This window comes from Haliotis rubra, unplaced genomic scaffold (genome assembly GCF_003918875.1).
Source record: "Haliotis rubra isolate DU_JTF1 unplaced genomic scaffold, ASM391887v1 Scf218, whole genome shotgun sequence".
NCBI lineage: Eukaryota > Metazoa > Mollusca > Gastropoda > Lepetellida > Haliotidae > Haliotis > Haliotis rubra.
The window spans coordinates 91846-119819 of record NW_025766203.1 but is presented as its reverse complement, the minus strand read 5'-3'; the positions used below and the strand labels follow the sequence as shown (position 1 = coordinate 119819).

Here is a 27974-nt window from a genome sequence, read left to right as displayed (position 1 = left end):
GTCTTTGTGTGTAAAAGAGGTGCAAAATAATCAACCAAAGAGACTGACATGTTCAACTGATTTTCAATAATTCTCCGATTTCTAAGGCAGTGATTTATTTGTTTAGTCATATCTAAAATATAAATAGTATATGTCTTGACTTTGAAATGACTTCCTGGTGGCAAAGACAAACAACGAACTGCCAGTGAGAATAACTCGTGATATTCGATCGCTGTAACATACGCAACGTCATTTCCCCACACTTAAAGATGTAAAAAAAACATATTTCAAGGCAACAATAGGTAACTGAATCGTGAAACCACATGCAACACTATAGCCTCTTTATAAGTGGCTGTCAGCCTCGCCAATCAGCCTCAGTATGCTACAGGTTTACACAAACCTCGGGAATTCCCCTAGTTGATGTGCCTGTGTATGACGTAGTGAGAGTGTCCCTATAAAACGAGACATGATGCTGGATTCAGAAGTGGTGCGGGGCGTAGAGAAGTCTACAACCAGGTAAGGTATCAGTGTAATAGAACTTCTGCTGATTCTAAAAGCATATGAACGTTATTTGTCAAGTTTCGTATTCCTGATGATGATTCATTATTCAAAATTAACACTTTGATACAAAATCCGCATATGCCATATTTAGAAGAATTTATTGCGTCAGTTGAAGCGCAATTATTTCGTGTAACTTTAATCGTAAAAACTTTAATCGTAAAAAGGTGAAAATACACACGTTTATAGACAAAAGGTTCGCCAACACAATAGCAGCCTTTATAGTTGTGTTTCTGTGTACCTGATTCCGCAAGGTGCCGTCAGTACTTTGTATGGCCACCATTGGCAGCAATTACTGCTCGGCACCGTCTCGACACAGATTGGATAAGTCGACGAAGTCACTCTTGCGGAATTCTTCGCCACTCTTCCTGCAATGCGATGGCCAGTTGTGTAAGTGTCTGATGCGTGCTTTCACGTTGACGTACACGTCGATCGAGTTCATCCCGTTGGTGTTCTATCGGGTATAGATCTGGTGATCGGGAAGGTCATGGCAAGACGGTGACGTTATAATTGGCAAGGTAGCGGACCATGACGCGTGCTGTATGTTAAGTAGCGTTGTCATGCTGGAACAATTCTCTCTGTCGGTCCATAATCGGGCGCATGTGACGTGAAAGGACTTCGTTGATGTACCGATTTGCTATCAATTTCCCCTGAACCACCACTAAATCAGATCTTTGTGTGCTGGATACCTCACCCCACAGCATGAAACTCTCTCCACTGAATATGCTGACCTTTCGAATGCAACTAGGGGCAAAAGGTTAATTTCTCCGACGGTAAACCCGCTGTCTTCCATCTCGCCGTTGAAGAAGAAATCGAGATTCATCACTGAACCAGACTCGCCTCCAGTGTCTAGGGTTCCAGTTCCGGACTCTAAAACACCACCGAAAACGACTGCGCCGATTGAAGTATCTCAAAACAGGGACGACAACTGGCCTTCTTGGTTGAATCCCCACTTCACGCATTCGATTCCTGACAGTTTGGTTGGAAATTCTCAAACCAGGGATGCGTTGTGCAGTCTCCACGGCTGTGTCAAGACATTGACGCAAGTGAGTAACCCGGATGTAGTGTTCCTGGGTGGTAAGTTTTGGGCGGCCTCTTCTCGGGCGATCATGGGCGAAATTGGTCTGCAGGAAACGATACCTCAGGCGAGATATGGTGCTCTGATGAACGTTGAAATGTCGGGCCACTGCGACTCCCCAGCTTCAAGGCGTCCTATGGCGATGTTTCGATTGGCTGCATTCAGTCGAGGCATGGTGATTAACTGCGAAAGTAAACACAACATTTGCCTTTTTATATTGGATCGATACCGCATGCTTTTCCGCTTACTTGCACGTGTATTTTACTTTGCATATTTTCCTGAAGAGGTTTTAGTGAATATTTCGTTATACGCTTCTAAAACATGGGGGAAAGTTACAATTGCTGCGTTTTGATGCTGAAGCTGTTTACAATCACATTACGATGACGTTTAGGAAAGAAATAGTATACCAATATTCTTTTACCGCAACTACATTATACCAATATACTCAATATCACCTATACGTTTCTTCTTTTAAGAGTGTATTTATTTAACATGTGGTAGTATATTTACCAATAACTTTGCTTCCGATGAATGTCTTAGGTTTTTAAGACGCATTTCAGTTATCCTTGGTATATAAGACGTAAGCGTTTGTTTCATGATGTTTCACCGTTGATGTTATCACATGTAGGCAGAGATGGGTACTGACAAGGACATTTTAACGTTATGTGACGTTTGTGTCTGATTTGGGGTTTTAAATTCAATTTTTCGGTGAGCAGAAATGAAATAAAGACCACAGCCACAGTTCTAAATGAATGTTCACGACATCGACTAATCAAGAACACCTGCGAGTTTGACAATGCATAATGGGGGAGCAATTAATAATTTAGCACCACAACTATCATTGGACACATGTCACTAGTGAGTGAGTGAGTGAGTTAAGATTTTACGTCACTTGGCAATATTTCAGCCATTTCGTGACTAAAACAGTAAATGATTTAACTTAATTTTATAAAATCGGTCGCCAAGGACAGTAAAACAACCAGTATATCACAGTTAGATATTTAAAACTAGCATGCAACTTAAAAATATATACTATGTAGGACATTACAACATAAAAACGGGCTATAGATCACCAGCCACTGAAGGAACATCACCATACTAAGGACCATGGGGACTTACAGTACCTTTGCATATGTCACTAAGACAAACAACCAGGTTTGTGAGAATCCGTCGGACTTGGACTACTGTACTACGTCCACACTGTTACCTTTTATGTAAATCTATCTTGTCATTGCCGAAGGCTACGGACAATTACGAAGGTTATGGTTGGTTAAACACTGTGTCTCGTGATTTTAATCTTTGGACAACATAAATTAAATGTTCAGTTACTACGTTTTAAATGTTTGAAAGATAATCAACTGTTATGCACGAAGTGTAATTTAAGATCTGTGGACGGTGAATTTCATTTCCTTCTGTTATGTCCTCATTATAAGACATGTAGAGAACTGTTTATACCACCATAATATTATTACAATCCATCCCATGATAAATTTGTCTCATTAATGTCAACAACATATTCTGTTCTTTTAAAGAAGATATCACTGTTCCTCAAAAGAAATGTATCATGTTAAGTAGTATTGCATTGTATTATCAATATATACTGAGTCAAAAAAGAAACTTCACAAAATGTAATTTGAAAAATAATGAATAATTTTTCTCTGATGATACATCTATGTATCCGAAATGGGATCCCTATCTTTCGACTCTAGAAAAACGTTAGCAAAACCCACTCAAACCCATCCATTCGTCGTGCAAATGACGTTAGTGCCAAATCAGGTTTTGCACTTGCAGTCGATCACGTGATCTTCGCATCGAAGTTTTCTTCATATGCACGTGTTTGCATTGGCCTCAAGAATTGAAAAAAACACTTTTAAACCACAATTCTAATGGTACTTGAAATGCCACGATTGTCAAATGTGCAACGTGAACGTGCCGTTGGCATGTTGCAAGCGGGAAGATCAGTTATTGACGTCGCAAGAGCAATGGGATGCAGCCGTCGTACTGTGTATGACGTCTACAACAAACTGGCACCACTTCTGATCGCCCAAGGTCGGGTCGTCCACGTGTGACGTCACGAGCAGAAGACCGTCAAATCGTCCTACGTCACCTACGTGACAGATTTCTGCCGGCTACACGAACCAGGGCTGAGATGTTTAGAGGTCGACTGTCCTCACAGACCATTCGAAATCGCCAAAATGCCAATCTCCATTCTCGACGTCCATATCGTTGGCCAATATTGACGCCGTTTCATCAACGTCAACGTCTGCTGTGGCCCCAACGTCACCTCCGATGGACCCAGAGAGACTGGAATTGAGTCGTCTTTAGCGATGAATCCAGGTTTACCCTCAGATTCGCGGACGGCGGGCATAGAGTCTGGAGACGACGTCGTGAACGGTATGCCCAATGTTGTGTACAGGAAGTCGACAGATTCGGGGGCGGAAGTTGCATGGTGCGGGGTGCTTTCTGTGGGAACAACCGTTCCCGACTTCTGGTCATCCGTGGAAACCTCACAGCTGCTGCTTACCGCGACCAGGTGCTCACCCCTGAACTCGTTCCTTCCATGGCGGCTCATGGCCCAGGTCTACAGTTCCAGCATTATAATGTTCGGCCGCATAACGCGATGTTGACACGAAATTTCCTTCAAAACGCTGGAATAAACGTCATGGACTGGCCATCGAGGTCCCCTGACCTTAATCCAATAGATCACGTTTGGGATGCACTTGGGAGAAGGCTTCGTGGTCTTAGGAACCAACCTTAGAATTTGCAGGAACTTGGCGCTGCCTTGCAAGAGCAATGGCACAGAATCCCCAACCATGTGTTCACAAGCATCAGGCAGTCGATGAGGAGACGGTGTTTGGCAGTGGTGAATGCGCGGGGCGGCCATACACGATATTGAACTGAGAAATTTCGTATTTTTATTCTTGTGATTTGACATTCTGTATACCCATGTTTTGGAACGGCGGTGTAGCCTAATGAAACTGATTAAGGCACTGTCAGTGTATCGAGTACATCACACGGATCTCAGCAATGAAATAATATCAATTTAACCATCTTACCATCTCTTGTTCTTTTATAGTGCCCTGAAGAAAGAATGTGAAGTTTCTTTTTTGACTCAGTATATCTTGCGCACTGTATGATATTTGTATCTTAGCTCTATGGGCCATCAGGCCTCAAATGCAAAAATAAACTTGTCACTTGTCACTTTGGACAACATACGAATGATCCCCATGACAATTGGCATACTCGACCCATTCCGTAATCCACAAGATAGCGAGTAGTGCACGGAATGAGCCGATATGGCGCGAACTGAAAACGGTTGTAGACGTCGAGCGTCAGACATTGAATTCACGGTCTGCATGAATGACGCGGGTTTTAAAAAAAAAAAATCAACGGGTGATTTCATGACAGAAAAGTGCAGAAGAGAACACTGTAAGGATAATGTAGTTCGTACTAAGGAAATATGGATACATCAGCATATCTGATGAAGCCAAGCTTTGCTGAACAAATGTAGCGTGTGAAAGTGTCTTAAGTGCAGGTTCGAGGACAATTTCCACCAACCAAAATTCTCGGCATTAAACCATTTCATCGTGTACTTTCGATGTTTTTTGTGAAATAAAGTACTAAAAATGCGAAAAAATACCCGACAAAAGTTTCGGCTCCCGTCCTTCAAAAATACACGAGAAGGGAGTCAAACCCCTTGTCTTTCTCGTCGTTTTCATAACAAAACCGAAGGCTAAAGAACTAACTAATTTATTTCGAAAAAGATGTCCCATGAGAGATGTGATGGTAGATCTATTGTGGATATGTGCAATAAACTCCATTCCTGTGTAATGATGCAAATTACTAAACGAAAACAAATGTATATTAGTTCCCATTTATAATTAATTTATAAATGAATTAAGTTGAAATCAAAATATAAAATATATTTGATATAAAAGTGCTTACATATTTGGTAAAGTTTGTGGAGCTTTATTCTTCAGGTAGTATAAGGAGTATGATACGATATTGTAGATTTTCAGTTTCTCAAAATTCGTTTTTTGCGACTCCTCCTGATTATGTGTCTCAGATGTTCAGCAACGTGGTACACGCTTAGACTCGCAATATACATAATTAGATAGAAACATATAAGAATAATTAATAATAATAATTATGAACATCTATAATGCATCTGTATCCACTACTAGGTGCTACAATAATAATCATAGGATAATATATACTCAAAGGCAAAAGTTAATATATATAAATGAGAACCAGTTTATAACGCATTTGAATATTCTTTATAAATTAAATACACTTCACACATAACCCAAACAGGACCATGTTGGTATTTTTTGTTTTCCGTTTTCGTGCTTTTAAGAGGCTTTCAAAACGGCATAAAATGTGCCTTAAAGTGTGGCTCTAAACCTCAAAGCATTGTCACCCAAGTCATTATTTAGACGACGACGGGTCCGCAAAACACAAATTTGGAAGAACATGCTTGCATTTCTCTATGCCACGGCTAAATGAAAATGAAAGGACTGGAATGCGTTAAACCGGAACAACCGAGCGCAACGTTGCACGGCAGTTTAACATGCACAGGAACCCCATGTGCCGCTTCGTTATCAACGAAACGCCGTCGTTGCAGACCATCCACGAAGCGGCCACGCAACGATCGTTGGATTCAAACCACCATCTGTGCCAAAGATTCCAACCACCCACACTGACAGCCCGAACAGTTTCTGGTGTCAACAGGATATCGCCAAGGACCATTCGCCGGCGTCTGGCTGCACACGGGATACGTCCTAGACGTCCTGCCACACGATAAAGTTTGACATTACGTCACCAGCGTCAACGACTTCAGTGGTGCCAACGATAGAATGAGTGGAGATATGACATTACTGTCACACCGCCCGTCAACGACTTTACCGGCGGTGAGCGTTATGTTAGGAACTTTGTCGTTGAGGTCGACCGTTTTTGCGGCGGTGGAGTGATGGTTGGGGTGGAATAACGAGTGATGGACGTACACCTTTGCTTGTCATCAATGGGAATTTAACGTGTCTCAGGTACAGAGAACACATTGTTAAACCAGTCGGCATACCGTTTCTCCAGCAGAATGTCCAGGAATGATCTTCCAGCAGGACAACACCAGACATCATGTCGCCAAGGTGGTTCAGCAGTTCTTGGCGCAACACAATGTTAACGTCCTTCCCTGGCCCCCAGATATGTCCCCTATCGAACGCATCTATGACGAAAGTGGAGAAGAGATTGAGACGTTGTCCAAATCCCTCAATCGCGCTTCAGGAACGCCTCCAGGGCTTCCGCAAATATGGAATGCCATTCTACAAGATTTCATGCGACGTTTGATTGGCTCTATGGGGCGTAGGTGTCAAGCATGCATCAATGCTTATGGTGGACATGCACGTCATTGACCGTGTGCATTTCATTTTGACCGCATATGCCCGCCAGAAAATTGTGAAATGTGTCATTTGCAATCCTATTGTAGAATGATTTTCTGGCAATATTAAAAGGGTCCCATTATGAAAATATCAGTTCTTAATTTACAATCACAATAACCTTTGCCTTTAGTATATAATAAATATACATGGTGGGTTTGAAGCGTTAGTAACAGGTGCTCTTGAAAAAAAGACAGACTTTCAAGAGAGATTTGAAACTAGTGAGGCGATCAGAAAGTTAAATGTTGATAGGTAGAGAATTCCACAGACACGGAGCTGCATGTTGGAAAGATCGCTTGCCGAATGAAGCCAAGCAGATCTTGGGGACTGGTTATGGGAAGGATGAGTTCTGGTTGGGGTGTTTTCTCTGATGAGATCCTTGAGATAACCTGGCGCAAGAATGAGAAGACACTTGTAAGACAACGCCAAGGAGATTAAAGGCAATACGAGATGCAATAGGAATCCAATGTAGGGATTTGAGAATAGGATATATGTGATCTGACTTGGATTTAAAAAAAGCAAAACAGGGCGAGCTGTTGTATTGTGAACTTTTTTGCAGTTTATATAGCTGAGCTTTTTTTAGACCTACAAGTAGTCCATTACAGTTATCTAATTGGGACAAGACACCTGGCAAGGACCTGAGCACTTTCTGTCGTAATATACGTTCGGATGTTTCCAATCATGCGCAGATGAAGTAGCATGTTTTACAGAGTCTGTCTAATTAAGCTCCCATGGAGAAATCTTAATAATTCCAGACACCAAGATCTTTCACGAGTGTTGAAAACGTAGCTTGGGAATATTCTATTTAAATTGAAAAGGAGCAATCGTGAGATGGGAGATTCAGAACCTGTAGCCGAGGATTAACTTCATTAAGGGCTTTTGCATTACGGAAAGGGATAATATGGTTCAGGGACTGTGAGACAGACAAGATTACCTGCCGTACCCGTACGCGTGTGTCTCCTTTCATTAATCAAAGCAACAGTTTGCCCCATATGTTGCTATTTTTGGCATCTGCCTGATGATAATGTTTGGTCTGTGGTATACATGCTCTGTTTTGTGCACAGCGAGACCAGCATGTGTCATTTGATCACGCCGCAGAGGAACATCATGTAATACCCTATCATGTGATACTATCGGCCTTGTCATCTGAGGCGCCCAATGCTTTGTGCACAGTTGCACACCTGACACAAGTAACTGTGGGTCTGCCCCGATTGTGTTTCAAGGTTTGTGAGCACGACACTGGTATTTGTGGGTTTCACACAAGATGTAAACGTCTGAGACGTGCATCATCGAGAACATCCCTCCGACATTAAACTGACACGCGGTGATGAAACTGGAATACTGCAAAAACTCGCGCCCTAACTGTATAGCATTGTCTGTTACATGTTCAACAACATCGCTTGATGTACTGTGATATCATTAACTCTTTGTGGCTAGTGCATTCTAATTTCTCAATGTTACCACACAGGATTCATGAATTTACTTCCAGTATAATAAAATCACCTTTTTTGAACAGATTGTCTTTGTCGAAGAAGAGACGACAGGCATGACGATTCTAGTCGTAACCGTGTCACTGTACTTATGCGGAATTATCGGATGCTGGGCCCAAGGTAACCTTTTACACACACACACACACACACACACACACACACACACACACACACACACAGAGATATTTTAATGTGTATGTACCATCTTGATAATCAGAAAACGGTTATTATTTTTGGGAGATTTTCTTTCCATTTTATATTGCGTTGGCATAATAAAACAATGATTTGATACCGTGCTTTTTCTTTAGACCCCTGCTTAAATCCCATGGAAGTCCCAAGTCTTGAGAAGCGAGACCGTGATTACGTTATAGCAACAGGTGAGAGAGCCCTCAACGACAGGCTGCTTACAGAAGGCTGGTATGACGCCGGAGATAAAGTTCTACTTGAGTCAGCACCAGACTTCCAGCACTGCGGTACTCGTTATCCAATATGGAGACAACGTGAGTACATTGTCGGTCTTCGAGTTTCAAAACGTACGATATCAAGCAATTCATTTAAAGAAATTTAGAATGCATGTTTGGGAGAGGTGACTTCAAGTTTACAAAAGTCATCGTTAGAACAATATCCCATCAGTTCCGGCCATTGGTGTCTACATTTCACAACATTTGTGGTCCATATTTGACATATATTGTCCAACTACAACAAATCTCCCTATATGATTAATTTTCCTGCGAAGAAATTGCAATACTCAGTTTGTGATGTAACATTTTGTAAAGAAGTTTTCTTTCTGAGAAGAAAGAACAGTTCACATGCTTTTGATTGGTCAACTCACATATGTTCATATTTCAGAAAAGAACGGCAGCACATCCACAATGTGTATTCAGACTCACAACAACGACTGTTACCTACAGTTCAACATAGAAACCAAAATGTGTGGCACGAAGGAGATATTCTATTTGAAGAAAACAATATCCTCAAGTGCATACTGTTTTGGTAAGATAATACTCTCTATGATCAGACAAAAGACCACAAAACAGACAGTTCCACTTTGTAACTTTATTCTATAAGACCAGGATCGGTTACTTCCGTATTTCCCCAGTTTGTGTTTCGCCAAACAAAAGTAATACCATTTTCTATGGTGCTGTTGTTAGTCTTACATGCCATTGTGCCAGATGTAGTATACTCATGTCAGAGAATATGGTCCTAAACGTTTTTCAGTGGTATATTAATTTATCATTCATTACCAGAACATATTGGACAATAATATTTTCTTTACCTTGCTTCCAGGTAAACCGGCCACCCGTAAGTAATAAGGTTTGAAATTCATATCCATGAAATACCTTTTTTGATTATTTACATGAAAGATTAAACATTTAGCACAGATAGAGTTTGTCACAGATACCTAAAGACAAAGATAAGAGTATAGAATAATTACAAAGTGGATTTTCAATAATACCATGACAAGGCAAAACTGACGTAAATATAACGTAAATGTGGAGGAATCAAGTGAGGGTTATAAGAGGGCAATGCAATGCATATAAATAAATAAAAATGTTATTGAATGGGAGTTATCACATTGGCCTTGTTATAGTTCCTGGGTCACTCATACTGGCACCCCATTTCCTGTAAAAGCTCAAGGTATGTTCAGCCTGACTCGGACGAGTACAGCGTTGCTTTGGCGAATACAGCCTACCTCGGGCCAATACAACCCATCTCGGGTCAATACAGTCCGCTCAGGCAAATATGACTAACCTTGGACCTGTGACAAAGCCAGTATGTAAACACTAATACAGAATCATTATAAGGTAGCTTATAACAACTATGTTATATACGCTTATAGCTACAGCTCCAACATTTAACGTGAAACCAACTGTTACTACCCAACTCCGTAACGATCCGGCTACAAGCAGCCTGGAGTTCCGTTGTGACTTCACCAAACACGCAGATGACGTCTTCTACACAACCAACTGGGTTGTTAACGGAGATCTTGTCCTCAGTGAAGAACCCTTGAAGTGGGGCGGTGGAGGTGTTATAGAAACACATATGTTGACTGAGGCAAAACTGATCAGTTTTAACATAACACAAGTTGGATTCGAGGTACAAATATTTCACTGTCATAATGCAATTATGTATAATAGTATATGGTGAATATAATATATGGTATATAATTAATATGGTGAAAATCAGGGTTGATGTTAGTTTGTTTTTTAACGATGTACACCAAGCAGTATTCCAACCAATGGTGGCGGTCTGTAAATAATCCAGTCTGGACCAGACAATCCTGTGATCGACATCATGATCATCCATCTACGCAACTGAGTTAGTGTTGAAGAGGCGGAAATGATTTTGCTGCAATGCCACTTTTGTCTAAAAACTCGAACTTTGCCATTGTTTCTGAATCGACTTCCATCTTAAAGAACACTCTCTCCCAGTCACGTCGCGGCCACCGACGTACATTCGTGCCCATCGCAGTCTGCGTTGATGGTGTAGACGGGTCAAGGCCATTCCACGGAAGAAGCTTGGCCTTCCCGATCTTGGGTGGTCTTGAGTCAGGCCTGTTGGCTCATAGCGCTTTATCAATTTGTTGATGGTGGCCTGGCTACTGTTGAAGGTTCTTGTCAGCTTACGTTATGAAGTCCCTATATTAGCCATTGACCGCCCTTTCTCGTTGTGCTTGCGTAAGTCTTGGCATATTAGTTTTTTGGTTACTACATGCTTGCTCTGTCCAACATCGGTATTTATGCCACAAACATGCACGTACATTTGGACCAATGTCCAGCAATTACGTTTTCACGTTTCGTACGACGTTGTCAGACAGCTCCGTTGTCATCAGGACCAGGTCACGTTTTGACGTCTGTTTCTGCTTGTGTTCAAACCTGCACCAGCGTTTTCGTGTCAGTAACTCAACTATCAGTTATCTGCTTTGAACTTTGCCGAGTTGGGAGGTTTGTAGCTGTGCCAGTAATTCAACTGTCAATTTTCTGCTTTAAATTGAACTACATGTGCAAGTGTCATATTTAAGTGTCCCAGACCTATATACACTTTATTTATTCTTCTCATTTGGAACAGAGTAACCATCTCTAGCTTTCTTTGCAACAGTTGCGGTGTTCAGTCAGAGCTAGCGATGAAATGGACACGGCAGCCAGTGTTCCCGTCTTGTCAGAATCGAAGTTTATAGGAATTAAGGTAAACAGTCTCGTTGGAACTATTTGTTATCGTTTCCTTGTATCATATGTTAAACTCTGTCTGCATCCGCACAAGACTGCAGTCCGATGCTACATGAACGAAAATATTGTCATGTGTTTGACCCCATTTCGCCGCTTACATTTAACCGACAGTTTGTTTCTTAATCATTAAAATACTGTTTCCATTTTTTCTCTATCTACACAACACATTTTCTTGGTGGACGTCTTGTGTTATTCAGCTCTGGAAGGTCTTTGTTCCTTGCTTTGTTCCATCGTGAGCTGAAACAGCAAATCGTTTCTAAAATGAAAGTTCATTGATGTGTTTTATTGTCACCCACAGATATCTAATAAAAGTCTTCAGCTGTCAGAAGGAGAATTCGCTGACATTTCCCTCCAGTTGACGGTACCATTTGGCTGTGGGACTAAAGGTCTTGGATGTGAACTCCCCATAGAATCAGTTCAACTTGGTATGTACATATATATAAAGACAATGAAAACCTTGGGGATTCCATTTAAGAGTGTTTGTTTGTTTGTTTGTTGTATAACGCCACACTCAGCGATATTCTAGCTATATGGCGAGGATCTGTAACTAATTGAGTCTGGACAAGAAAATTCAGTGATCAAATAAAATGAGCATTGATCTACCCATCTGTGTTACAATGACATGTCAACCAAGACAGCGGGCCTCTTAGTCGCCTCTTACGACAAGTACGGGTTGCTGATGACAAATTGTAAGCCAGTTCTTTACGGGATACGGTTAAGAATGTAATCTGATGTAATTGCAGACCAGACTCTGTGACTTGGCAGATGTGTGCAACCCGTCGTATTACAATTGCCTGAATCGATGCTCATGACACTGGAATTGTGAGGGAGTGCAATCATATGACTACGATGTTGCGAACAACAAACAAAAGCTTGATGGATGGCAAATTTGAGAAAGTTCGATAACTTCCTTTATAACTGTCAAGTTGGCAGAGGATAGTGTGTGTGTGTGTGTGTGTGTGTGTGTGTGTGTGTGTGTGTGTGTGTGTGTGTGTGTGTGTGTGTGTGGTATAGCCAAGTAATATTAGTATTCGTATTTCAGAGATCAGTGCTGATTGTAAACACGCAAGCTTGGCAAGTTCATCTTGTGGAACAGCTATTTCAGCTAAGAAGTGGGATAAAGCTGCCACATTCAGGGTATTTGGTCAAGTTTCTCAAAGCCTTGGCTCATCAAGTAATACCTTGAAACTGAAGCTGGTGACCCCCGGTGTGCTACCTGGCAATGAGTTTTGGGCCAACTATAATGTCGGAGTCATAACGGTAAAACTTTTTGTTTTTTTATTGTGATAAAATGCTTCGTTTATACCTATGTGTGCCATCAATGATCTCATCTGTCATATACGTCATAAAAGTCGTTTGTTTTGCAAACAAGTTAATTCCAGAGAAGCAAAAAAAATTAAGCATCGAAATTTGTATTTTTCAAACATGCTATGAACTATTTTAGATCTCCACTGTCTAGCGAATCATTAAATATATTCTAAATAATGATGAATAAATTTAATTATGCTATGCATATGTTCAGGTTCAGCTGAAAAAGAACACAGAGCCGATAGCACAGAAGTATTGTTACGCTACCAATGACCCACATATGCGGACATTTGATGGAAGGTGAATACTGCATGACTACTTATATCTCACAGTGTTTTTAGTAATTAACAAATACCAATCAGGTTGGAAAACCTTTGATACAAATACTCACAGCTCATCATTGCTGCAAGGGAAAATGACGTGTTTATTGTATGTTGTAATGAATCGGTGTTCCAATCAGCATTTACATGACACCCCAAAGTAGTTGGCCTTTACGATATCCAGTATTTAACAACGGTACCATTTGGATTTGGCAGTATTATTCTGTTTCAATTTGTAAAGAGACCGGTAGGAGTCAGACGCCCTTAGATAGACGTCAATTAACCATATGTATTAATGAAGTCTCATCCGGTAAAGTACAGTTACAACGAACTGAAAGGGGGCACTCATTTTAGTTTGTTATAACTGTAGTCCTTTATATGCATCTCGACTAAAACATATCGCAAATGGTCAGGAGGAAAAATCAGATCACTGTATCAGCAAGTTCGGTCTACACCCATGAAGGTCGGGTGAGAATGAAAAACCCATGCTTCATTTAAATAACTCTATCAGTCTATACCCTTTGTCTGCCTCTTTGTTGAACGTTTTTGTACACCCATGAAGGTCTTATTTGTTGGATAACTTGTGCGCAATCCGTTTCTTAATTGAATAAAATATGTTTAACCTAACCCATGCTTGTCGTAAGAGGCGACTAACGGGATCGGGTGGTCAGGCTCGCTGGCTTGGTTGACACATGTCATCGATTCCCAATTGCGTAGATCGATGCTCATGCTGTTGATTACTGGATTGTCTGGTCCAGACTCGATTATTTACAGACCGTCGCCATGTGGCTGGAATATTGTTGAGTGCGGCGTAAAACTAAACTCACTCACTCACCCACCCCAGTTCATTCTAGTTAGTTTGAATTGGCAGCATGATGTTGCCAGGGGCAGCACCTCTGTTTCCATTCTTGAACCCTTTAAGTGATTGCGTCATTACAGCGAGCTATGATTTTCTCTTTGGTGATTCCATGTGTAGACAAATGTAACTCATCAAACAAACGTCATATTGTTCGCCGTAAGGGAGTTCCATCACTGATGTTAAAATTCAAATAAACAATACAAAATTAAAACATGCAGGTATTGTCTGGCTGACGATGTAGATTCGACATTAGGCTCATGGCCTTCAAGCATTGACTGACATCTTGTTTACTCTTACATGTTTACTTGTTTACTTCAGGCGATACGAACATCAATACGAAGGTGTCTTCACCATGTATAAGCACAAGACCTTTCCAATTGAGGTATGTAAAATTGATTAATCAACGTGACAGCTGTCTCGGAGATATTACGTTTGATATACAACCATATCAGTGATAGGTCAAGGCGATAAAAGCATCTATACGAAATCTCTGCCAAAGTCAGAGTTGACTGACAATTTCTACCGTATCATGTATTTATGAATTATTATCAAACACTGATGATAGAAGGTCAGTGTAACTCGCCATACCGGTGTCACATATAGAAAAAAAGGAAAAATGGCTAGTCAATGTTTATTCTTTGAGTGGCATTTAGAAGTTGGTGTGATGAACAACGAGGAGAGTTCTATGGATAATATTAATATGAGCGACATCACTTGCTTGATAACGGTGTTAGTAGCTACACCGAAACGTCGCTGATATTAATATTAAAGAAGTTGTATGTCCATAGAACTCTTCTGGTAGGTTAGTCTATCTTTTACCTGAAAAACAAACACGAGAATATATCTCACAACTGAAATAAGGAATCGTATCGTATATCATTCTTGTAACTGATGCGTCATACTTGGAAATGTCCTCCACATATGTCAACCATAAAACGTTTGGAAAGCTTTACAAGACCTTGAATGTTGTAAACTTGATCAAACAACTTCCAAACAAGAGTCGTATTACGCCCTTTGAAAACTTTGTAAGAAGAGCATGCTCGGCTGAACCTGAAAAGTTGATACATCTAAACACCAAGGGTGGACTTGAAAGGCTATTACGCGACATGCAAGGAAAATTGACCAATATAAATTTGAAGTCACTCCTCTTGTCACACTGCCTTGTCAACATGATCCATAAGAAAAGGACCGCCTCCGTGGTGTAGTGGTTAGAGCGTCCGCCCGGTGAGCGGATGGTCGCGGGTTCGATCCCCGACCGCGTCATACCAAAAGACGTTAAAATATGGTACTTGTTGGTCCCTGCCTGGCGCTCGGCATTAATGGGTACAACAAGGACTGGTCGGCTCGGAGTCAGTATAATGTGTCTGAGTGGGGTATTCATGCTTCACTGCGGCATGGTATCTCAGTGGGCTAGCACTATAAAACCAGCTTCAGTCTGGGCTAGTACAAGCAGCCGCACATACACATACACACGCATGCACGTCGTCATATGAGCGAAATATTCTCAAGCACGACGTTAAACCCAATTTCACCTCACCTCACCTCACCTCACCATAAGAATAAAATGTGTAAGGCTAGAATAATATCCACAGAAAATATCCACATTGAGTCGCATAAACGAAGCTGGTAACTGAATATATGTTAAAGGTTACTAACTCTTCTTCTCTCTGTGAACAGATCTATTCATTTACCTCAGACATAAAGAAGAATACGGGAATAATTTTATCTTAAAGTTAAGGGCTTTTTTCTGATGATCTTAGAACTTCTTTAGTACTACTATATGAACTAGAAATAAATCATTTGTACTGCAACAGGTGCGCATTATTATCATACAGATATGATCAGCATTAAGAGATATGCAGTGTTTCAGGGGCGGTGGGGTGGCCTTGTGGTAAAAGCGTTGGCTCGTAACGCCGAAGATCCGGGTTCGATTCCCCACATGGGTACAATGTGTGAAGCCCATTTCTGGTGTTCCCCGCCGTGATATTGCTGGAATATTGCTAAAAGCGGCGTAAAACCAAACTCAGTCTGTCAGTATACAGTGTTTTATATGAAATCCCATTTCATCCTGAGATCATCATATCAGGCCGTTTTGCTATGAAGGTATCCGTTTATACAGTGCCTTCATTTCCAATGAAATGCAATTATTATACTTTTCACTGTGTAGGAAAAACATTGCCTCGAGAAACCTTGTCCATTAGACCATCTGGTGATGCCCCAAGGGACACAACTCCATTTTTAGCAACTGGGTAGATGTGGATTGCCCACTGAAAATCCCTTGATAAGTCACATCAGTCTGTCAGAGAGGTGTCAGAGAGTCCTTGTAATACGTCAGTCTCTGATATGATTATGCAAAGGGTTTAGTCGCATATATTGCATATTACTTACCTATGAAACCATATTTAATATTATGTTGATAATGAATGTTGCACTCTTTAGTCTGTATTGACTGTATCACAATAGGTTCAAATACAGACAGCAGATTGCGGAGGAGGTTGGTACAATGCATGGTGTAATTGTGGAGACATGGGGCGTCGATGGTTGAATTAGGGTTGATATGCATGCATAGACTATACTTTTTCATATACGACAACATCCGTTTGTACAGTGATTTTATTTATACCTTTCTCAGTGTATGAAGGCATGGCTTTGGGAAAACGTGTCCAGCAGACGATGCCAAGGGACGTAACTCCAATTTGTTATCAACTGGGTTGATGTAGATTGTCAACTAAAAATCCCATGACAAGCCATATCATTTTGTCACAGAAGTGTCAACACAAGTATCTGTAATATGTTTATTTGTTTACGCAGATTGTATGGCTGCTTATTCTGCATATTACCTACCCATGAAAACACATTTAATACTATTTCTAAGGGTTGATGTTCTCATTAGTCTGTATTGACTATATCATTATAGGTTCAAATACAAACAGCAAATTGCGGAGGAGGTCGGTACAATGCGTGGTGTAATTGTGGAGTTGCTATACGAGCTGGCAGGACAGTGTTTGAGTTCAACAGGTGCGCGGGACAGTCCAGTATCTGGACAATTGAATACACCCTGTGTGAAGACAACGGAGATGTACTTCAGGTCAAGAAGATGGGCAGCAATTATGAGGTAATTCATGTTTTCTTAATTGTTGAATATTTCCGTTGTTTCACCTAAGGTCACATAGTCTCAATCGAAAGCCATTTTCGTAGCGAAATTAAATACATTTCGTCAGTTTGATTTATGTATGTGTCTTATCCGTCAGTGTTACAAAGGTTGTCATAGTTTGTTCCCTGTTACACTAGTTTAAAGTCCCTTTGAAACATGACAATATGAACTATTTCACTGATGTAGAATTACCCCGCCAAAATATAATAGCATACCACAAAGATAATAAACGAACAAATAGAAGTACTTTTACTGTTACAGTCTTGTAACAATACAGAACGTAAATTAGATAGATTTGCTCCTAGTAGTGCACGTGAGATGCCATAGCTTATCAATTTGATATAGTCACTCGTCAAAAAAGAAACACATACGCCATATTGGAAGACTTTATTGCGTTAGTTTAAGAGCAATTGTTTCATGTAATTTCAATGTTAAAAGGTGAAAATTCACACGTCATAGACAAAGAGTTCGCTAACACAACAACAGCCCTTACTGTTGTGTTTCTAACTTTCTATATACTTGACTCCACACGATGGCGTCAAAGTCATTACTTTGTATGGCCACAATTGGCAGCACTGCTCGGCATCGTCTCGAGACTGGATAAGTCGACGAAGTCGCTTTTGCGGAATTCTTTACCACTCTTCCTGCAATGCGATGGCCTTTTGTGGAAGTGTCAGAATCTCGCGCAAAGATGCGCAGTCTCCACGGCTGTGGCAAGACGATGATACAATTGAGCAACCCGGATGTAGTGGTCCTGGGTTTGGGTTGTAACGCTTGGACGGCCGCTTCTTGGGCGATCTTGGGCGGAATTGGTCCGCAGAAAACGACGCCAAAGGGGCGATATGGTGCTCTGATAAACGTTGAAATGTCGGGCAACTGTAGATTGCGACTGCCGAGCTTCAAGGCGGCCATTAGCGATGTTTCCATTGGCGGCATTCAATTGAGGCATGATAGTTTCCTCTTTTCCAGGCAAAAACGAATGTCAAAATAAAGCACAACGTTTGCCTTTTTATAGTGATCGATACCGCATGCTTTCCTGCTTACTTTCACTTGCATTTTGCTTTCATGTTTTCTTGGTGACGTTTTGGCGAATGTTTCTTTAAATGTTTCTTTAAAGGTCACATGCAACGTAAAACACAACTTTGCAGATTCTGATACCTTTCGGTATGGACTTACCGAAACAAATCATCAAAAATGCAAATTCAACTTATAAAGTTGAAAAATAACGCGATGAAAAAAACCGCGCGAAATCGGAGTTCAAACGATTCACTAATTTTCCCCCGACTTTTCGGGGGAAAACTGGTTTCAACAGCTGGGCTGCGCTCATAGCACGTGCGCAGTGAAATAGGTTCGCGCAGCTTGGAAGCGGGTTGTCCGGTGAATATTTGGTGAAGGCTTTGGTGTGAGCTATTTTTCTAATGTTTTGTTGATATCTCACAGGCGCGACCTTTTTATATGTTATGACAGTAAATTAATTGTTTATATAATTTCATTTGTCTATTTCACCACACGTTCTTCTTACCGAGTCATTTTCTCAGTTCGATACGTAAAAGCAATGTCATTATTTAGCGTTGACAGAAATTCTAACTGTGATATAGATATGTCGTTGTCACAGACAAAACCCAATGTCTTGTTTTATTAACACCTGTGTGTCTGCCTGCCCGTCTGCTAATGACAGTATTCAATACACAGCTGCTATCACTGACCACATGCAATTTGAACTTAACACCAATCAGGCTATACACCATAAACAAAATGCATTGATTTATGGCCCGAGTTCGGTCTCTGTCACATTATGTAATTACACAGACAGGCAGGTGTGATACTTGAACACATGACATGTTATGATGTCTGTTGATTGCAAAATGTTATACACAAAAAATGAGCATGTATTTACAAAACCCAACATCTCTATATATACACACACAATGAGCCGTGAGGGCATCTGCAAATGAACCAGCCGTTAGACTTGAGTGCACACCCACCCGCTCTGACTGGGTTCGGTATCCCGGCTGCTTCGTTTCTTGGGAAGTAAACCTAAGTACACAATATTGCACTTTTGATTTGCGATGGTACGCTTATAATTTTGTTTATATGTTTTTTCATAACCAGCAATGTATATTATATGTCATGAATAAGTGATAATTGTGTTTTAATTATGTTTGATGTTTTGGTTGCATGTGACCTTTAACAAGGGAACAAGTTATAATTGCCACGTTTTGGCGCTGAAGATGTTTACAGTCACACAAAGATGACGTTTTGGAAAGGAATAGTATATTTGTATTGTTTTGCCGCAGCAACATGAGTCCAATATTCTCAAAATCACCTGTGCGTTCCGTTTTTGAAGCGTGAAACTGTTGTTGCACATGATGCTTTGTGCAGGACACGGGTATTAAATCAAATGAATGTTTTAGCTATCGTCTTTTTAATGCCGCACTGATCAATATTCCAGTTATATTACGGTGGCCTGTAAATAATGGGGTCGCGACAAAACATTCCAGTTGTTGGCAACATGAGCATCGATCTGGACAACTGAGATAATATGAAGTGCATAAACCCATGCAGCAACGGCCACCGTTGGTAGCTGAAAATGAAGACAAATTCTAACCCTTATCTTCGCCTATCACAAGTGACGACAAGCATAGAATGTGGTTGAGAGGGGATAAATGGTGTCAGTAAATACAAATGAATCACCGTCAAATGGGGATGATACCCAGTTTTAACGATCAGCTTCTTCATCCACAGGTGTATTTGCCGACTGGAGGAAAGGTGAAAGTTAGTGTCTACGGTATCTACCTCAACGTTTACATCTACCCGTCTGTCCAAGACGAGAATAACAGTCGTGGTCTGTGTGGGACACTGACAGGAAACTGCAGCGACGACTTTGTCCTCAGGAACGGTGACTACTCCACTGATAACACATCTACGGGCGATTGCAACACTGCATACAGAGTCTGGGAGAATCTTCTTACTACTTTCTCGGACTCTTGGAAGTAAGACTTTCTTTCGATCAAACCTGTGATGGTTGTATAACGACTCTGTCGGCAATAGTACTAGTGCAGTCACAATCACTGAATCTCTAATCAGAAACCCCAAAGTTAACATTTTTTTATGAGCATCGAACAACACCGTCAAGAAGCGATGATACAGAATCAGCCATGTCAAACATTAACATTTATACAGGCATTATTTTCCTTGTACATTTAGTAAATCCGAATGAATAACCGAAATCCGCCCGCCTATTTATGGGGTAATGAAACAGGAATCCAGATTTGAGTTTTATAATGTGATACCATGACTACAGATTTAAAGATCATCCACATATATTCAGTTCAGTGGGCTTAGATTTCTTGCAACGTTCGTGTACATTTTATGTTGTAGGGTTGATAATGCAAGTGACCTGTTTAATCCGGACGTTCATGCGTCGCTGTCAACCTGGCCCCAGACAAACCTCTACTGTTCCTGTTCTCATACTGGACACACAACACTCACTGAGGCAGTAAATTGCACAGCAGCCATTCATAAGGTGTGTAACACTCTCCCGGGCTTCAAAGACGTGTTCCCGACTTCGTGCACAATTACCGAAAGACGAAGGAGAAGATCTGCAGGTGTCCGTTCAGAATCACCAAGGAGATTACGTCGGGTAGGAAATCTTTTGAACATAATGTTTGTTGTCATGCCATCTATGTTTTTGTATGACTACATTTGCGGCGCTGGAACACTTTATCTGTAGTGTTTGTGGGAGAAGAAATTGACGTTAGACAGTAATGTTATACTATTATCATTACTCACGAATGCTGTATATTACAGTTCTATTCGCAAAAAAATAACAAAAAAAAACATCCAATGATAATAAATCAGTGTGTAATGTGACCTTGACTTCACTTGGAGGTTAAAAAGATAAAAGGGCGGTGGGGTAGCCTAGGGGTTAAAACGTTCGCTCGTCACGCCGAAGGCCCAGGTTTGATTCCCCACATGGGTACAACTTGTGAAACCCACGCCTGGTGTCCCCCGCAGTGATATTGCTGGAATATTGCTAAAGACGGCGTAAAATCACACCAAGTCAGCCAGTCAGTCAGTAAAAAGATAAAAACAATACGATACAAATATAAAAGTAAAAACATCTAAAACGAGTTTTGAATTGTATTACCAAATATGTTTTGCGCAGCAAGCTGTGACTGTGTGGACAAACGGATGGACTGAGGTAAAAGCCAGGACATTCTGTGAGAACCTATTCCAGGAATCGCGATCAGTACAAGCGTGCAAGAACGTAACTGGCGTTGGGATTAGCGGAAGCATTGACAACTGTATCCTGGACATTCAGGTACTGCACATACAAATTTGTCTGTTAAACAAAATAGACTTTAGTTCATTAAACATGTACGTAGACATTCCGGTATTGCATTTACAAATTCGTCTGTTAAACAAAACGGACATCAGGGCATTGAACAAGTACGTAGACATTCAGGTACTGCACATACAAATTCGTCTATAAAACCAAACAGTCATCAGGGCATTTAACATGTACGTAGACACAGGTACTGCACAGAGAAGCAGACCTTGAGATGTTGAACATTGGGAGTTGCCATTCATGTAATGCACATAGCTGTCCCCAGCGAGGTATTGCAGATAGAAGTAGAAATCCATGTATGTTACATAGAAGTAGACATCCATGTAGTTAACATAGAAGTAGACATCCATGTAGGTAACATAGAAGTAGACATCCATGTATGTAACATGGAAGTAGACATCCATGTATGTAACATAGAAGTAGACATTATATTATTGTTGCACTTAAATAATAGCTCAAAGTATGGGAGAAGTGAATTCTGTTTGTGTGAATGTGAAAACATTTTCATCTATATATATACTTAGTGAACATAGATTAAATATGTAACGTTTGAGAACAGATTAACCGTGATATCATGTTTGATTTTCGTTCGAAGTTGACAGGCACCTCGGATTTTTATCGTTTCTCTGTCGACACGGTGAGAGACAAATGTCTGCACGAGGTGTTGGTTGATCCTGAACTCCAGGTAAAGAATGGGACGAAGGACATGTCTGTCTATGATAATGTTGTGGCCGAGGCTTGTCTGAACGACTGCAATGCCAAAGGAACATGTACAAATGGTAATTAAGACACCTAATTTTGTAAAAATATATATTTGGGTGATACAGATTATTTCTTTTAGATTTCCATGTAAGATAATATCTGGGTCCGATAACATTTAAGAAAGAGAAAACAAAACAAAAAGTAACCCAAAAGGAAAACAACCCTCTTCGTTTTGATTTCTGGATACTGCGAGAGAATGTTGATTCATATTCTGAAATAACATCTGTCATGTGACGTCTTATACAATGTTAACAGGTGACTGTGTATGTCAAACCAACTATGGCGGCTCAGACTGTTCTGTTGACCTTACAACACCCCCACGGCTATCTGAAACAGAAACCGTTGTCACGTGTGACATGTCACGTGATGCATGTGACGTTGTGTCCCTTAGAGGCGAGACGTTTGTAGACGGGGTATCAACTTGCTTGGTTGAACAGATCAGGGTAAAAATATACTTATATTAACGCTAGGCATTCATATTTTTATCAACTGGAAGGTTCTCCAAGGGGTGACAATGTTACTTGCTAAATATGTCATTGCTTATATTTGATTTGTGTTTCAAGAGGGGAGATTACCAGTTAACATAACACATCATTCCATCCAAGAAAAGTCTTTTGAGAAGTATGTTTAATTCTGTAACTTCATACATTCATTACTTGTTAAACCTCGTTAAACCTTTCATTATAAGCACATAGTGATGGTGCAGTCCTTGCTTACATTTATCATTTAACAGCCACGATCCGGCGTCCACAGATAATATGGCATGATAATACCGTTGTGATGTCATCTTTTCAGGCTAGAAAATCAGGACAAGAAAGCATTGCATCAGAAATATATGTGGCAACAGTGGTCAGCCTCAGCCATGCCCAGTGCAAAATCGTTACCAGTGACAGCACCGGAAGTGAGGAGTATGTTCGTCTCTACCGGATATCCATTGCCAACAGTGCTGGTAACTATAGTGACAGTGTGGGCCTGATCGTGTTTAACAGTACGTGTATCCAAGCTGAAGGTGGTCGGGAAGGAAAGTTCAACTGGACAGTGAAGGTATATAAACTAAATTTAATATATAAGTCAGTAACTAAGTAACAACCTTTAATCTTTGTTATAAGAAACGTAAAAGAAACAAAAGCACACATGTAACCACAGTTAACCTTGTACTCCAGTTGTGCAAAGCCTGATTAAGTTGTTACTGGATTTGAGTACACTAGAGAGTCATGTAGCTTCCTGTTCCACACTAGGGCCCCTACTGCCTGGACAAAGGGACCTGTGTTCCTCACGGAGCGAGACAGTCTAGAAACAACTGTCTGGTGTGTGACGTGTCCAACAACCAGCGCAGATGGAAAACTGGATCTGGTAAAGTGCTTTATTTCCCATCAGATGTGTCATTTTATATAAACTGGATACCGTCATCCCTGTGAAAGGATTAATCAATGAAAAAAACACACCCGAATAAACCCCATCTATAGATATGATAATAACAGTAACGAATCCCTTTCCATAAGGCTTTAAATATTAACTCATTCACCACCACTCCCTTTATCATAATTATACGTATTTTGCTATGTCATTAACTTTTGTTTATGAGCCACTATCAAAGAGCATTGACACAGGTCTTCGTGAAAAGATAGACACATTCTGTCCTCACTATTTTCAAAATTATTTTCAAAAACATATGGAAAGGCCATCTGGAAAACATGAAACAGTCACAGTTAGTAGCTAATGAATTGCATCAGACATTATGTTTGTCACTGAAGAGTCGATTTTGGGAATGGCCTTTACGTGTCTTCCATAAAATCTTTTGAAAGCGTTCGAAATGTCTTGAACGTAAAAACTATTATCGAATAACTTTCGACGATTTTCCGTTTGAGACTTTGTTAAATCTCCGTGAATAATATGCTCGATTGTACCTCAAAAGTTATGTATTTTAAGCTATTGATGGCAAGAGAACAAGTGCAACAATGTATGTTTCAGAGTCGGGATGCCAGAGTGAGAATGGACAGTTTCTTCTTATATCGGTAGCTGCATCGGTCGGGGGTGTCGTCCTCCTCATAATCGTCGTGGTTCTTGCGTTAGTCTGTGCTTGCAAACGGAGTAAAACAGCGGGTAATTGACTGTACCATAAAACTAGATGTAGTGGATCAAGATGAAGAAAGTTTAAAATTTACCTTTTGCCCTCACGATATGTGGACACGCCATAAACTACATATTGTCTAACCACGTTAAAAATTACATAAATGATCAATTGAAATGCATTTCCTGTTTCTTGATACGGTAATCCTCCCAGTTTGAGATTTTTATCAATAAAATGACATCAAAAGTCAACCATATGGGATTTTCGGCATGTGAACCTTTCTCAGGTACTCCGATTTTTTCTGTCACAGGGGAGAAGAACAATGCCATGAGGAAAGTGCTCACGTAGGATTGACCACATCATACTGCTCTGCAGCCTGCACACTACCAATAATAAATGCCTTTACTCGTTTGGGTGACGTTGGATTGTATCAATGTATCATAAATAAAAACATGAATTATTGCACGGAAAGTAACAAAATATGTTAGAGCAGGATTGGAGGATTACACTTGGAAGCCTTTCAATATGTACCTTGGAGATATTTGAAATCGGAAAAGTTTTTAAATGTCATAACAAGCAGTTTGTGCCTAATATTGAAGATTTTGTTTTGGATTGTCTGAATTCATGGTTTATACTGGTCGACAGCGTTCAGTACTGAAACCAGTGAGGTTGTGTTATTCCTGTCAAAATTGTTTAGAGAATATATTTTATATATTTCATGTTTACACTGTTTTGAGGGAGGCATATATTTTCCCGAGATACCGGCGTTTACCAATTTTGTGTAAACGGAATAGAAAATGCTTCCGTCATATGAACTTTGTCTGGGTAAAATCGTACAGCATCGTGACGTCTTTTTTTATCAATAATTGCATAACTTTGTGACACCATCACCGGACACATGTTGTATGCAGCTGTTGTGATGTCCTGTTTTAGAGCAGGACATGTTTACCCTCTTCGGGAACACGGATGTCATCACTGATTTTTCGTGGTAAAGTCATATGATTTTTCACACCTATTTTGCCCTTTATACCAAATTGACTCTAATTCTGAGGGGAGTCAAAATTGGGGATTTTATTGCACTCACATTTTATATTGTATATAGGCCGGAAGCCGTCAGTACAATGAAACATGTAGATTGTAATCAAGCAATCTATACAGCTGGAAAGTGCGCTTTGCCAGTAGTAGGATGTTTGCCGACTTTTGTCTGTCGAAACAGCAAAGAGAAAAACATTTATAAACTTACTCAGAGGACTACTAGCAGTTTTCAGTGTTTTAATAATGGAAAGGGGCTTGTAGCTCCCATATAGAATCTCTAAGTGATCAGTATAGATAATGTTATTTAACAAAGCACGATAAAAGCATTTCTCTGATCAAATAAAAGCTCTTCTCCATTAGAGTCCGATGTCATGTAAATCAAAAGCATGTCTTCACGCATGACCATCAATAGTGGCGACACAAACAAATGATTCGTGACCTGCAGATAATATAGTCGTAAAATCGTAAAATAGCACGATGAAAGCATTTCTCTGATCAAATAAAAGTTCTCCTCCATTAGAGTCCGACTTCATGTAAATCAAAAGCATGCCTTCACGCATGACCATCAATAGTGGCGACACAAACAAGTGATTCGTGACCTGCAGATAATATAGTCGTAAAATCGTAAAATAGAATCGTAAAATAGATTTTGCTTCTAGCAAAGATTTCTTATAATTCTGTCGCTTGCATTGATTGAGAAAAAGTGAAATATACCAAATATTAGATTTAAGCTACACCGCGACTTTAATAAAAAGGCAATTCTTGATTTTTCATAACTTATCGTATTCGTCTTCTAACAGTGTATTGTCATGCATAGTTTTAACCAGGACTGTATCAACCGCCGCAGAAAGCATTTAAAGTTCCGACCACAGACTGCAATGGCAGTCAACATAGTGACATCATCACATCCCTGTTTACACTTAAAGTAGGTTTGGCTTGTTTGTAGGTTAATGCCGCAGAATATCGGCAATTTCCCAGCTATATGGCCGCGGTCTGTAAATAATCGAGTCTGGACCAGACAATCCAGTGAACAATATCATGAGCATCGATCTACGGAACTGGGATACAATGACATGTGTCAACCAAGTCAGCGAGCCTGACCACAAGTAAAGTAGGACTCGCTTAAGTTTTTTTTGTTAATAAATAACATTCATAGTCACGATATGAATGAAATAATGCAATATGTCTATTGCACTGATGTATGCTTTTCGTATCAAATACTTTAATAAATATTACATTTTTCACTGTTGCCTGAAATCTTTTGTATTTGTTTATAGTGTTCAAATAAACAGATTGTGTACTTAGCTGGACTTTGTATTTGAATTTGTTATGTTGCTCGAAGGTTCAAACTGTAAGAATAAGGCCAAAATGTCCCCATTCAAATCTTCTCGAAAACGAGTCATTTACATATTAAGGATCTCGTTGTGTTTAGGAACTAATCATGTTAGTCAAACAAGAGACAGCTTTGAAACATACCTTTCATACTCAAACTGCTGCTGTGGCTGAGGTAGGAAATATAACTGTTAAGAACCGTAGTGCGGAAAGTCCCTGCTATAGCACTGAACGAAAAAGCTGTGAAGAAGACAAATACGTAGAGGCATTACTGTGACAGTATTTACCGACGTTACTGAGGAGAACCCAAGAACATTACCACAATACCGTGACGTACCCTAGTACATACCGGTAATATGGGTGGGGTGGCCTAATGGTTAGATTGTTCACTTGTCAAAGTGATCAAAGATCTGAGTTTGATTCCCCACATGGGTACAATGTGTAATACCCATTTCTGGTGTCGCCCACTGTGATATTGCTAAAAGCGGCGAAATCAATACTCACTCACTAATACCAGTAATACTGAGATGAACAAACAAACATATTTACCTATAGATGTTTAATTTACATGATGTGTTTACATGATTGACATATTACAAATGAAACAGTGTTTCATGTTTGTTGAAGGTAGCGGTGTTTGTACTGAGTATAGAGATTGCAATTATTCAGTTTCATTTTCCATCGGCTAAGGTATATAATGAAACTGAAGGTTTTGTCACGAACGGACAGACCGGTGATTGAACGAATGAGCAGCAAAGAGCAACGCCATTGACATCCAGTCAGGCAGGAAATTAGTGGTGTTATTTGTAATATGTTAACGGTCAGTGAGTGAGTTCAGATTTTAAGTCACATCGGTATTATTTCAGCCATATCGTGACTATTAACAAGTTATAATGTCAGAATATATTATTGTAAAAACCTGTCGGCGAAGGACAGTAAAAATAACCAGAATATCACATATATAATTGTAAAACTAGTAAGAAAATCTAAAATATCTTAACTATGAAAGATAATACAA

At 40.2% G+C, this 27974-nt stretch overlaps 1 protein-coding gene across 3 annotated transcripts; it reads left to right on the top strand.

The window, feature by feature from the left end:
* Positions 1–400: 400 nt before the first annotated feature.
* On the top strand, positions 401–25596 carry LOC124277084 (von Willebrand factor D and EGF domain-containing protein-like). 3 transcript variants are annotated; one of them, XM_046712736.1, is made up of 21 exons: positions 401–495; positions 8564–8657; positions 8846–9037; positions 9387–9530; positions 9825–9839; positions 10384–10634; positions 11637–11723; positions 12063–12189; positions 12807–13024; positions 13287–13372; positions 14570–14633; positions 17169–17366; positions 20151–20398; positions 20787–21048; positions 21574–21729; positions 22352–22535; positions 22774–22961; positions 23314–23562; positions 23757–23871; positions 24490–24621; positions 24900–25596. In XM_046712736.1, exons 2-21 carry the CDS (start codon positions 8594–8596, stop codon positions 24935–24937), a joined length of 3018 nt encoding a protein of 1005 aa, XP_046568692.1. In that variant the 5' UTR covers positions 401–495; positions 8564–8593; the 3' UTR covers positions 24938–25596. The 3 variants fall into 3 exon arrangements, with proteins under 3 accessions (XP_046568692.1, XP_046568693.1, XP_046568691.1); XM_046712737.1 differs by having other exon boundaries at positions 10378–10634; positions 12807–12901; XM_046712735.1 differs by having other exon boundaries at positions 10378–10634.
* The last annotated feature ends 2378 nt before the right edge of the window (positions 25597–27974 follow it).

What these genes read in the sequence shown, in the direction of transcription:
- LOC124277084 (XM_046712735.1), top strand. Translation starts at nt 8,594, where the DNA reads ATGACGATTCTAGTCGTAACCGTGTCACTGTACTTATGCGGAATTATC. An exon ending in TTATCCAATATGGAGACAAC is followed by an intron (nt 9,038 to 9,386) that starts GTGAGTACATTG and finishes TTCATATTTCAG; the next exon opens with AAAAGAACGGCAGCACATCC. An exon ending in CATAGAATCAGTTCAACTTG is followed by an intron (nt 12,190 to 12,806) that starts GTATGTACATAT and finishes TTCGTATTTCAG; the next exon opens with AGATCAGTGCTGATTGTAAA.